Consider the following 12,337-nt stretch of genomic DNA (forward strand, 5'->3'; position numbering starts at 1 on the left):
CCCCATCTGTCCCCCCCAAATTAGGGTTGTACCTCCCTTGAGCCCTCCCGCCCCACAACTCCATGTCCCCCACCCCAAAAGAGGGCAGCAGCTCCTTTTTATAACCCATTTCCCCCCCCCTCCAGAATGGGGGTACCACATCCCTTGGACCCCCCCCACTAATTCCTTCCTCCCCTTCAAAATGAGGGCAGCACTCCCTTTGCATAACCCCTTCCCCCCCTCCCACCAGTGAAAGCAGTAACCCCACGTCCCCCACCCAAAATAGGGTAGCATTTCTCTTTGCCTCCTGCCCCAACACTCCTCGTTTCCCCCAACCTCTCTGTCCCTTCCATGCTCCTGTCCCGCAGGTGACGGTGCGTGTGAAGCTGGAGGAGGTGTCCCCAGGCAACGCGGAGGACCCTGAGGTGGTGCTGGACCCCCCCAGCCCCCCATCAGAGCCCGCTGGGGACGAGTGGTGGGAGGGCAATGGCAGGCTGGATCTTGAGGTGGAAGAGGAAGAAGAGAGAAGTTTGCAGGAAACAGGTAATGGGGTGGAGGGAAAAAATCCCGATTCTCCCCCTAAAAATGCGCGTGAGCAGCCTGGAGATGGAGAGGTCTCTTGCGATGGGTTTGGTCTTGGGCAGGACTCATTGGGTTTTGTGCAGGGGTGATGGCTTCGTCTTCATCCCCACATGGTACGGTTTGGTGGAGCCAGTGGTGATGCTGGGATTTGGAGTTTTGCTCAGTGGTGGTGGTTGAATCTTCATCTCCCACCAGTATGGATCCACCAGTGGTGTTGGGATTTGGATTTTGCTCGGTGGTGATGGTTCCATCTTCGTCCCCACCCAGAATGGCTTGATGGACCCAATGATGATGTTGGGACTTGGGGCTTTGCTCAAGGGTAGTGGCCTTGTCTTCATTCCCCACCAGTATGGACCAACTCATGACGCTGGGATTTGGGGTTTTGCCCAGTGGTGGGAGTTGGACCATCTCCACCATTGGTAGAGGAGACCACAGAGTGACGGGGCCTTGGAGGAGCGGGCTGATGTCCCACGAGGACCAGCTCCCAGATTCCCTTCTTCCCACCAGCAGGTCCCACCGCAGCCAGCACGGAGCTGGAGGACCCCATTCTGACAACCCAAGACCCCCCGCATCCCCCCAGCATCCCCCCAGGCGGCCCCACCACCAGGACTCCCACGCAGACCGAGACCCACCACCGCCCCAGAGGGATCCCAGAGGATCCCACCACCTTCCCACCACCCCAAAGACCGCCCAGACCAACGGAGGACACCGGGAACGCCGAGAAACCGTGGGCGAAACCACCGGCACACGGCAAGGAGCGTCCCTACCCGTGCGGGGAATGCGGGAAGACCTTCGGCCGCCTGACCCACCTCAAGACCCACCAGCGGACCCACACCGGGGTGAAGCCCTACGCCTGCGGGGCGTGCGGCAAGAGCTTCGGCCACCTCTCCACCCTCACCACCCACCAGAGGCTGCACACCGGCGAGCGGCCCTACGCCTGCGGGGCGTGCGGGAAGACCTTCACCAACCCGTCGGACCTCAACAAGCACCAGCGGTCGCACACGGGCGAGCGGCCCTACCCCTGCGCGGCATGCGGGAAGCGCTTCAGCCAGCAGTCCAACCTCACCATGCACCAGCGCAGCCACACCGAGGAGCGGCCCTACCCCTGCGGGGCCTGCGGGAAGAGCTTCAAGTACCTGGCGGACCTGACGGTGCACGAGCGCTCGCACACGGGCGAGAGGCCCTTCCCCTGTCCTCAGTGCGGGAAGAGCTTCAGCAATAAGTCCTCGCTCGCCCGGCACACGCGGATCCACGCGCGGGCGGCCGCCAGGGGCAAGTGATAGGGTTGGGTGGTGGGATGGGGGTCTGGGGGAGGTGAAGAGAGGATGATCCACCAGGAATTGCCGTTGCGGTTGCAACATAGCTAGGGGTGAAGATGAGCTGATGGTTGGTGGCCTCCAAGAGCTTCCAAGGATGGTTGGCGGCCTCCAAGGTAGCCCAGGAGGCCCTGAAGTTGCCCGGTACTGAGGAAGGGATCCAATTCTATGTGTTTGAAAACTTGGTAGCCCCAGGACAACAAATCCTTAGTCCCAGAGGAGATGGAACATGGATGAGGGTGAAGAGGAGCTGAGGGCTGATGTCCCTCAAGAGTCTGGTGGCTCCAGAACTCTGTTCCCTGGACCCAGAGGAGATAAAACGTGGATGAAGGTGAAGATGACCTGATGTCTCCCACGAGCCTGGTAGCTCCATGATGCAGCTCTCTGGTCCCAGATGAGATGTAACATGGCTGGAGGTGAAGATGACCTGATGGTTGATGTTCTCCATGAGCTTGGTACGTGACTCCTTTAGTCCCAGAGGAGATGGAAAATGGATGAAGCTGAAGGTGAGCTGATAGTTGATGTCCTCCAAAGTGCTTGGTGGCTTCAAAACTTTGTTCCCAGGATCCGAAGGAGATAGAACATGAATGAAGGTGACAATGAGCTGATGGTTGATGTCTTCCAAGAGCCTGGTAGCCCCAAAACATGTTTCCTTTGTCCCAGAGGAGATGTAATGGATGAGGGTGAAGATGAGCTGGTGGCTGATATCCCTCAAGATGGATGAAGACAGCAATGAACTGATGTCTTCTATGAGCCTGGTGGCTCCAGAGCTTGATTCTTTAGTCCCAAAGGAGATTCAATATGGATGAGGGTGAAGGTGAGCTGATGGTCAACGTCCTTCAAGATTTTGGTGGCTCTAAAATCTGGTTTTCTTGTCCCAAAGGAGATACAGCATGGATGCAGGTGATGATGAGCTGATGGATGACGTCTGCCATGAGTTCTTTGGTCCCACCTCTACACACCTCACCCTCATCTCCACCACCAGGACACCCCATCCCCTCCAGCTGAGCATTTCCAGATGAATCTCACTATTTTCTTTCCCAGTATTCGCTCATTGTCATTCCTGCAGTGAGTGACATCCTCCTCCCCAGGCCTTAATGCTCCAGCACCGACCTACCTCATGGACCACTCGACATGCCCAGGGCCCCACGCCTCCTCCCTGCGGGTTCACCTCGCTTTCTCCCCTCCTCATTGCTGTAACTAAAGTTTTACCAATTTCTCTGCATCCTCTGGTGGTTCTTTAGTTGTGTTTTGTTTGTTTTCTGCAGGGGCAAGAGCAAGAACTTGCTCGTGGGAATGCAAGAAACTGGGGATGCAGGTGCAAATTTTTGAGGAATTCAGAGGAAAATTTAGAAGAATTTTAAGCGGAAGCTGCTGAATGTGGCACGGGTGGGGGACAAGGGAAATAGGGACACATTAGGTTGCATGGGGGGTGTGAAGTCGGGGGGCTCTGTGCTCACCAACCCACCCAAGACCACCCCAGCCCCACACCAAAGCAAAAATAGCGTGTGATGAGAGAGTCCTGCAGGTCCCTCACCCCCACGATGTTGGAAGGACCCAAAATTCCAGGCTGGGTAGACGAACAAGGGGAGGAAATGGGATTAGAAATCAGTTTTCGGGTTGTTTTTTTTTTTTTTTTTGAGATTTTCAACCTCCATTTTGCAGCCAGACCCAGACAGGTGCTGTCTGTCCCCACAAAGTCCCTCCAGGGCGTGCACTCCAGGGTTAAGTGACGATGAGGGTGTACAGGGTGTCTTGTACATTGCTGGTGGGGCTCGTGACTCCCCAAAGTCACAGCAGTTAAATACAGTCCAGATGCCAATGTCGGTCCAGTGGGGATCCAATGGGGACCCAATGAGGATGCAATGGGAATGCAATGAGGATACAGTGGAGACCCAATGGGGACCCTATGGGGATGCAGTGAGGACACGACGGGTATCCTATGGGAAAACAATGGAGACCCAACAGGGATACAATGGAAACCCAATGGGGACCCTATGGGGATGCAGTGAGGACATGACGGGTATCCTATGGGAAAACAATGGAGACCCAACAGGGATACAGTGGGGATGTAATGGGGATACAATGGGGGCACAACAGGGATACAATAGGAATACAGTGGAGACCCAATGGGGATCCTATGGGGACCCAATGGGGACCCAGTGCAGATGGTGAGCATCCTGCAAGGACAAAGCCTCCATCACCCTCCTCCTGAGATGATGCCAAGACGTGTGCCCATCATCTCGCCCCAACAAACCACACGGCTAGATTTGTTTGATTTGCAAGTACGTTCTTCACAGAACAGGAAAAGAGAAGGAAAACACAACGCAGTGGAAGATTACGTCCATCCAACTCTGGGTGCAGAGAGGTTTCTCGATGTGCAGCTGCTGTGCTGGTTCAGAGAGAGGCGCTCAGATGATGGTTATTGTGAAATAAAAACAGAGATCACGAGAAATGCATTTTTCTGCATTTGGGGTTGCTGCTGCGTCATTTTGAGGGAGATGGAGGTTACTGGGGGAAAAGTAGAAGATGAAGATTGCAAAAAAAGAAAAAAAAAACATCTTTTCTGTACTCTACATTGTTGCTGTGGCTTTTTAGGGACAGGGTTAGGGAAATAAAACAGACACAGCAGTCTGCAAAAATACACTGATTGGGGAAAAAACAATGCATTGCATGGCAATCCTGCTGTATGCGGTGACCCTCGTCACCCTCTGCTATGCTCAGCAACGTCTTGAACCAGGAAGGGGCCAGCACCGCTCAGTGCCCACCCGGACACCCACCACCTGCTGGGTGCGGGCCACCCCCGTCACCGCCACCTCGTGTGGTTGGCCATCGCCGAAATCCCGGGTGAGCCACGCGGTGAATGGGATGCGGGCGTCCAGCCGACGTCCCACCATGGCTACCGTGCACGCCGTACGGGGTTGCATCTCCAGCTCAACCTTGTGGGTGTGTTCGATGTACTCACCAGCGCTGGCTTTTCCCAGCCAGGTGATGTTGGTGACGCTGGTGGCCTCCCAGCTCGTCCCGTTGAAGGCCAAGAGGCCGGCTTCCAGCACCCCATGGACGGTGCTGAAGATCTCCCGGTCCAGCTCCCAGTCGTGCTCCACCTCGGTGGCCTCTTCCAAGGTGACATCTCGCCGTGTCCCTTGGCAGCCTTCGTTTTTCACGGTGGTCTCCGTTACGGTGACGTCCTCGCTGTGCTCCACAGCCGCGCTCGCGTTGTAGAGGACACCTGAGATGGTGATGTCTGCTGGGCCCCTCTTCACGGTCAAGACTTGATACCACTTGTACCACACCTCCTTGCCATCCACCACCACAAATAAAGCCCTCTGCTCCTGGGAGACCTTCCCCAGGCCGTATCGGTTCCTCCCCACGTAGATGTCAGCCAACTCACAAGCCTTTATGGCATTCTCAGGTACATCGCCGAACGAGTCATCCACCCATCGCAGCGCCTCCAGCTTTCCTCTGTTGACCAACACCTTGAATTCGGAGGATTTCTCCTCATATCCTCCAAATGGAAAAGAGCAAAATGGGCCCCGGCTGGGAACGTAGGAACCAGTGCTGCAGAACAGAAACTTCGGTAAGCACACATACTCCATCGTCTGGCTGTAGGCGTTCCAGTTGGACACAGCGTCAGCTGGTAATTCACCACCAAAAGGCTCCCACGACAGCCAGGAAGGCAGCTCCTTGCCTTGCACCCTCTGAAAAGCACTCGAGCTGGAGGCTGCGGGGAAAAATTGGCCAAATGGGAAGAGGTATTCGAGAGGCCTCCATCCCTTCACAGCTTCTGGAGCAACGGTGTGCAAGATTTCCCACTGGCAAAGCGAACAGCACAGACAACCAAGAAAACAATTGTGGAATCAAAGAATTGTGGATTCGTGGAGTTATGGAATCAATGAGAGAATCACAGAATCATGGGATCAAAGAACCATAGAAGGATGGAATTAGGAAATCAAAGGATCACGTTATCAATGGAAGTATCACAGAATCATGGAATCAAAGGGTCGTGGGGTCAAGGGATATCCTGAAATGGAAGGGTCCCAGGAAAACCATCAAGTCCAACTCTCAGCTCTACACTATCCAGAATTCAAACTGTACTTCCCAAGAGCGCTGTCCAAAATGCTAAATAAGACTTCCAGCAACCCTCTGTGGATTTTTGGGGAGAAATGCAGAAAAGCAGAGATCTTCACGACATCAGGATGGATGAGAGCAAGACTCACCAGGGTGTTGGAGAAGCTTCCGTCCCATTGGCGTTCCAGGAGCTCCATCAGCCCCATTGTGGGCAAGGAAGAGGAGGGCAGCAGTGAGGCAGAGCTGTGGGGAAGACCAGGGCAGGTGTCACCCACCAGGTCACCGTCATATCCCAACATGACCTTTTTCCACCCATTTTTGGGGATAAAATCCTCCCTGCCCATGTTGACACAGCTTTAATTGTTAACCAGCCGGGAGGAAGGCTGGGAAGCACAACAGAGCACCCCTGTGCAACGACCGTGATTCGAAAAAATATAGATATATTATTAATATTATCAATTTCTAAAAAAATGATTATTTTCTGGCAGCTAGGAATTTCTTCAAAATGGTTAAAAATCCACCCCCAAAAATGACCAAAAATGTGTACTGCAAAGAGTCATACCTTGCACGTCAGCATCCTGCCGGCCAGCAGCTACACGCTGTGATTTAAATACACACGTTTCTATAGAAATGCATGGAATACATCAAACGTATAAAACACACAAAACATTTAAAGCAAATATAAAATACATTTTTTTTTTTTAATAAAGAAACATTTATTTCAACAACCCCATGGACACACTCCCCCATCCCATCACACCAACCCCAGTGGCTCAAACAATCCCACCCTCGCGCAGCTCCAGCAAGGCTCCATAAAACTCCCCATTTTGGGGCTAAAACCAACAGTTTTGGGTCTAAAGCCAACTATTTTGGGTTCTGCTGAGCTCTTCACCCATCAGGCTCAATGCAAACCCAAAAACGTTCTCATACCTTGTCTCTGTCCCCACCTGCAATTCTCACCACAACGTAAACCCTGTTATTTTGGGGTCTTTTAGGTCCTTTTTGGGTCACCTCTAAAGTAGAACAGTTGGCCGCGCGCAGCACCCAGCAACCCAGGAAAGGGCCAAAGGGCCAAAGTCTGAACAGAGAGAGAAGTGCAAATAAATAAAATAAAGGGGGTGGTGATTTCTGGGAAATGGGGAAATTCTCTGCTTTCTGCACAAAATCAGCACATTTTTTCTTATCAAAGTGGGAAAAACGCATTGCTGGCACCCAAAGAACAGCTTCAGGCCACACAAAACACCCAGGGCCAGGAGGTGCTGGGGGCACCAGAGCAGCTCACCTCACCCCAAGACACCAAAAAGTTGCCATTGCTGGAAAAAAAATCGCATAAATCACTATTTTTTTTTCCTTTTTAACCAAAAATCTTCATTTTCTGCTCCAGACTCGCCATGTTTGTACATCCACCGGAGAAAAACAGCAGGAATCTCACCCAAAATTTCCATCCACCAGGGGTGCTGAATTTAGAGGGCCTCCCACTCCAGAGGGAAGTCTTTGCAGCTTGGGGTGCGTCAATATCAGGAGTTTTCACCCCAAAACGGGGCTGCAGCCACCACGCCCATCCAGCACCTTTTTTTTTTTTTTTTTTGCCTCAAATTGCTGTTTTCTAACATGAAAACGGATCACCTGGTGGTGTAGCTTCAAACCAGGTGTCACTGTCCCACCAGTGCCCAACCCCACAGCAGCCATGAGAGAACTCCCCCTCCCCACCCAGTGCTCCCAGTCCCTTGCTGGGCAGCACTGGGGGCCCCAGGAAGCAGCGGGGGGAGGCGGCAGATACCAGCGTGCAGCCTTTATTGCCCCAGTTCCACTCAACTGCCCCAGGAGAGGGGGGAAATATTCCCCAGGGGGGAGTGCAAATACCCCCAGAGGGGGGCAAATAACGCAAAGAGGGGGGCAACTAGTCCAAAAGAGAGTCAATAACCCAGAAAGGGGGAAAAAAAACTGAGGTGAAAAGCAAATATCACAAAAGAGGGGAACAAAGAAGGGGGGAAAAATACCCCTTAGGTGAGCAAGTAGCCCCAGCGGGGGACGATTCCCCCCCCCTGGAGGGGGGAGAAAGCTCTGTAGTGTGTCAGAGATACCCCCACTGCAGTATTTGGGTGGGGTCAAAGGTCAATGGAGTCAGCCCCCCCCCCCCGGGAGGGGGGTGGTCACGAGTCACCAAGACAGGTCAAAGTTTGGAGGTCAGCGCAGGGCATCTCCGGGGGCAGAAGGTTGCTGAGGTCAGGCCCGGGGTCCAGGGAGGGGAGACACGATGGAATTGAGGCGCAGAGCTCAGGGCTCAGTCCCGGCGAAGGTTCTTGAGCCGCTCCTCCAGGTCAGCGTCGGCGTCAGCCAATGCGGCAGCGGCCTCAGCCGCCCGCCCCTCCCCCGCTGCCAGAGACCCCCCCGGTGGGGGCAAGGCTGGGGGCAGAGGGCAAAGGTCAGGAGGTCGTCACCCCTCCCTCCCTGTCCCCCCCAAATATCTTCCCACCCTCAGCCCCCCCAAACACCTCCCAGTCCCCCAAAATGTCCCCAGAAATATTCCATAAAACTCCTCCAAAAACGCCCCCCCCCCCAGGGCACCTTAAATACCCCCCTGGAGTCCCCAAAGTGCCACCCCTGACCCTCCCGACCCCTCCGAAGCACCCTCCCCACCCCACTCACTGGCCAGCTCGTCGCTGAGGTTCAGCCCCAGCTCATCCAGCACCTGTGACACCACCGCGTCGCTGGGTGGGGACAAGAGGGGATATCAGGCGTCACGCTGGGACCCCAAAAACGTCCCCATAACCAACCCCATATCCCCACGTCCCTCCCCCACCACCTCCTCATGTGTCCCCACCACATTCCCCCAGGTCTTCAACCCCATGTGCCCACATCCCCATCCCGTCACCCCATGTCCTCTTGTGTCCCATGTGTCCCCTGCTTCCCCACCCCACTATGTCCCCTTCTCATCTCCCCGTGTTCTGAACCCTCACGTCTTCCAGATCTCTGTCCCATGTTCTCCTTTCCATATTTTCGTGTCCCCCATATCCCTGTCCCACAAATCCATCTCCTACTGTGTCCCTGCCCTGCGTGCCTCCCATGTCCCCATCCCACCACGTTCCAATCACCCAATGATCTCCACATCTCACCATGACCCTCTCCCACTCTGTCCCACGTCCCGATTGTCCTTGTCACTCCACGTCCATCCCTCACGCCCCATTCCACCATGTTTCTCTTTCCCCACCTCGTGTCCCAATGCCCCCTCATGTCCCCACGTCTCTGTCGCCCCATGTCCCCCACCTCTCTTCCTCATCGTCCTCATCCCCCATGGCATCATCGATGGCGTCATTCATCAGCTCCTCCTTCATGTCCATGATCTCTGCCTGCTTCTCAAACTCCATCATGATCTTCTGGATCTGCGGCAGCTTTAGCTGTGGGGACACACAGACATAGCACAAGGCACATGGGGATGACAGCCCCAGGGTGGCTACAGCCTCGGGTACGTCCCCCATAGACACTCTGAGTGGTTTCTGGAGGCCACGATCTTAGGGACACCCTTGTATCTCCAAAGCAACTTGTGGTGCCCACAACCTTTGGGATGTCCTCATGGCCAAACCAGGGCAACTTATGGCAACCACATTCTCAAAAACACCCCCACGACCACCGTGGGACTGGTCATGATGGCCACAACCCTGGGGACAACCCTATGGAGCACCTTACAGTGGCCACGGCCTTGGGGCCATCCCCAGGTCAGTCGGCAAATCTGAAAATCATTCTCCACAACGTCATGGTCTCAGAGACATCCCCATGGCCACCTCAGGGCAGCTCTTGGTGGTCCCAGCCTTGGGGACATGCCCACGGGCACCCACCTGTCGGTTCATGGTGGCCATGGCCTTGGTGACGCCCTTCATGGCCTGGGCCATGGAGTTATTGGATTTTAGGGTCTGGATTTTTAGGGACACGGCCTGGACGTTGGCCCTCATGGTGATGAACTTCTTCACATAGCGCCGCGTCCTCACCAGGTCCTTCGCCATGATCTTCACCGCATCCTGCAGGCCAAAGGGGACACTGAGTGGCTGTGATGTCTCCCACGAAACTTTGGGAATCTCTGAGAACCCTTCAGTGTCCCCTTGTCCCCATCACCATCTTGATGGTCTCCTGGTTCCCTTGTACCCACTGTGGCCATTTGGGGTTACTACGGTCCCCAGAGTTCCCTCTGTGTCTTCTGGTCCTCTTCGAGCAACTTGATGTGTCCCCCTGTCCCACCACGGTCTCCTGGGTCTCCTTCAGGTCCTCTGGCCTCTGCCATTATCCCCCAGACCACCCCATGTCCCCATGTCCATACAGAGCATCCCACTCTCTCCAGGTCCCCACCACGGTTTCTTGAGCCCCTCCATGCCCCCACTTTGTCACTGTGGTCCCTAGGCTCTCCCCAAACACCCAGGTCCCCTCTGTGTTACCTGGTCCCACCATGATCCCCTCTATGTCACCTCTGCATCCCACTGTCCCCTATCATATCCCCGTGTTACCACCACAGTTTCCTGGACCCCTGTGTCCCCTGGACCCCTCCACGTCCCTTCATGTCTTCCATGCTCCCCACATCCTCCTGTGCATGTCTCCTGGTGCCCTCCATGCCTGAATGTTCGCTCTACGTTCCATGGTCACCAGTATGGTCCCCATGTCCCCTTTGCATTCTCCCAATCTCATTCCACATCCCCTCCGTGTCCCCTGGTCCATCCAGAAGTGTCCCCTCACCATCTGTCCCTGCTTGGCCATCTTCTTGATGTCGATGATGATTTTCTTCTCCTGGGCCTCCAGTTTCTGGCGCTCGCGGTCAAGCTCACGCATGGCGCGGGTCAGTGCCCGCTGGTTCTGCCGCAGCAGCTCCTCTGGGGTCTTTCGGCGGCCAAACAGCAGGTCCATGGTGGCAGAGTGCTTGGGGACACAGATGGAGGGACATCAGCATCGGGGACATGGACAGGGCAGGAGATGGAAGAGCACGGACGTGGTGGACATGTAGATATGGACACGGGAGGCATGGATGTGGGGACATGGACGCTGATGACATGAACGTTGGAGAAATGGACATGGGGAGGATGTGGACATGAAGGAAACACATAAACACAGACAAAGAGGGGACACGGGAGGCATGGACGGTGGGAACATGGACATGGGGAAGACACGAATATGGGGAAGACACAGGAGAACACAAAGGAGAACTTGGTGATGGCAACCTGGACATGAGGAAGACAGGGACATAGAGGGGACAGAGGGGAACATGGATAAAAGGGACATGACCATGGCAACATGAACGCTGGGGATGTGGACATTGGGGACACGGACATGGAGGGGACACAGGAGGTGTGGACAACAGGACATGGACAGGGGGAAGATGTGGACATGGGGAAGATGTGGACATGGGGAAGATGTGGACATGGACATGGGAAAGATGTGGACATGGACATGGGAAAGATGTGGACATGGGGAAGACACAGAAGAGCACAGAGATAAGGGGAACACAATTGTGGCAATGTGAACATTGGAGACACAGACACTGGGGACATGGACATGGGGAAGATATGGAGGAGACACAGGAGAGCATGGACAGAGGGGACAATGCCATGGTAATGCCAGGACTGGGGATAGGGATGCTGAGGACGTGAGCGTTGGGGCATGAACAAAAGGGATATGGACATGGCAACGTGAATACTGGGGACATGGACACTGGAGACATATACATGGAGAAGACGTGGACATGGAGGGGACACAGAAGAGCACAGACAAAGGGGACATGGCCATAGCAACATGAACAACGTGGGGACAGGGATGCTGGGGATCTGAACAAGGGAACACGGACATGGGGAAGACGTGGACATGGAGGAGACACAGGAGAGCACGGACAAAGAGGACACGGCCATGGCAATGCGGGGACAGGGATGCTGGGAACAGGAACATGGGGAGCTGGGTATAGAGAAGACGTGGACATGGAGGGGACACATAGATACGGATACAGAGGAGACACAGGGGGCAGGGACAGTGGGGACATGCACGTGGGGACAAGAGGAAGGGGACACAGGGGAGCACGGACAAAAGGGGCACAGCCACGGCAATGTGACTGCGGGGAGCAGGCAGGTATGGACAAGGGGGACGTGGCCACGAGGGACGTGAATTGTTGGGGGTATGGGCGCTGGGGACAGGGAGTTATGGACATGGGGACACAGACAACTGGACCAGGGGGACACGGCGATGGGGATGTGGGAGGGCGGAGCCGTGAGGGATACGGAAACGGGGCAGACGGGGGCGGGGTACCCCCCCACCCCCCCCGGGGCATTGATGTACCCCCACGGCCGCCCCCTGAAGCAGCATCACCCCCCAAGCCCCGCCCCATCGCCATGGCAACGGGAAGCTCAGCCAATAGCCGA

General features: G+C 55.2%; 3 protein-coding genes across 5 annotated transcripts in view; 1 reads left to right on the forward strand and 2 right to left on the reverse strand.

Annotated features, from left to right (window-relative positions):
* Window positions 1-347: 347 nt before the first annotated feature.
* On the forward strand, window positions 348-3,042 carry LOC110391012 (zinc finger and SCAN domain-containing protein 12-like; the record flags this gene model as incomplete). The annotated part of the gene is given in 2 exon segments (XM_021382664.1): window positions 348-522; window positions 1,072-3,042. Coding segments are annotated over 2 exon segments (945 nt in total), but the record flags the coding sequence as incomplete, so codon positions are not given.
* Window positions 3,043-4,155: 1,113 nt separating this feature from the next.
* On the reverse strand, window positions 4,156-7,337 carry LOC110391003 (natterin-4-like). 3 transcript variants are annotated; one of them, XM_021382652.1, is made up of 3 exons: window positions 6,511-7,337; window positions 6,098-6,191; window positions 4,156-5,601 (listed from the first exon to the last, which is right to left on the reverse strand). In XM_021382652.1, exons 1-3 carry the CDS (start codon window positions 6,523-6,525, stop codon window positions 4,598-4,600), a joined length of 1,113 nt encoding a protein of 370 aa, XP_021238327.1. In that variant the 5' UTR covers window positions 6,526-7,337; the 3' UTR covers window positions 4,156-4,597. The 3 variants fall into 3 exon arrangements, with proteins under 3 accessions (XP_021238327.1, XP_021238326.1, XP_021238325.1); XM_021382651.1 differs by having other exon boundaries at window positions 4,156-5,692; XM_021382650.1 differs by lacking the exon at window positions 6,511-7,337 and having other exon boundaries at window positions 4,156-5,692; window positions 6,098-6,504.
* Window positions 7,338-7,725: 388 nt separating this feature from the next.
* The window catches only part of CHMP2A (charged multivesicular body protein 2A), a 5,495-nt gene continuing 883 nt past the window's right edge, over window positions 7,726-12,337 (reverse strand). Inside the window, exons 2-6 of the mRNA XM_021382656.1 lie at window positions 10,671-10,850; window positions 9,785-9,964; window positions 9,216-9,346; window positions 8,598-8,659; window positions 7,726-8,354 (exon numbers count right to left, since the gene is read on the reverse strand). Coding sequence (XP_021238331.1) covers window positions 8,233-8,354; window positions 8,598-8,659; window positions 9,216-9,346; window positions 9,785-9,964; window positions 10,671-10,838 — 663 coding nt within the window. The 5' untranslated portion in view covers window positions 10,839-10,850 and the 3' untranslated portion in view covers window positions 7,726-8,232. The remainder of the gene's footprint in view (window positions 8,355-8,597; window positions 8,660-9,215; window positions 9,347-9,784; window positions 9,965-10,670; window positions 10,851-12,337) is intronic.

The sequence above is a fragment of the Numida meleagris genome, unplaced genomic scaffold (assembly GCF_002078875.1).
Source record: "Numida meleagris isolate 19003 breed g44 Domestic line unplaced genomic scaffold, NumMel1.0 unplaced_Scaffold261, whole genome shotgun sequence".
NCBI classification, from domain to species: domain Eukaryota; kingdom Metazoa; phylum Chordata; class Aves; order Galliformes; family Numididae; genus Numida; species Numida meleagris.

Bases quoted from the DNA above. Each gene is read 5' to 3' on its own strand.
- LOC110391003 (XM_021382650.1), bottom strand. From the start codon at position 6,292: ATGGGCAGGGAGGATTTTATCCCCAAAAATGGGTGGAAAAAGGTCATG. The intron at 5,693-6,097 runs GTGAGTCTTGCT...TCGCTTTGCCAG, and splicing joins GAAGCTTCTCCAACACCCTG to TGGGAAATCTTGCACACCGT.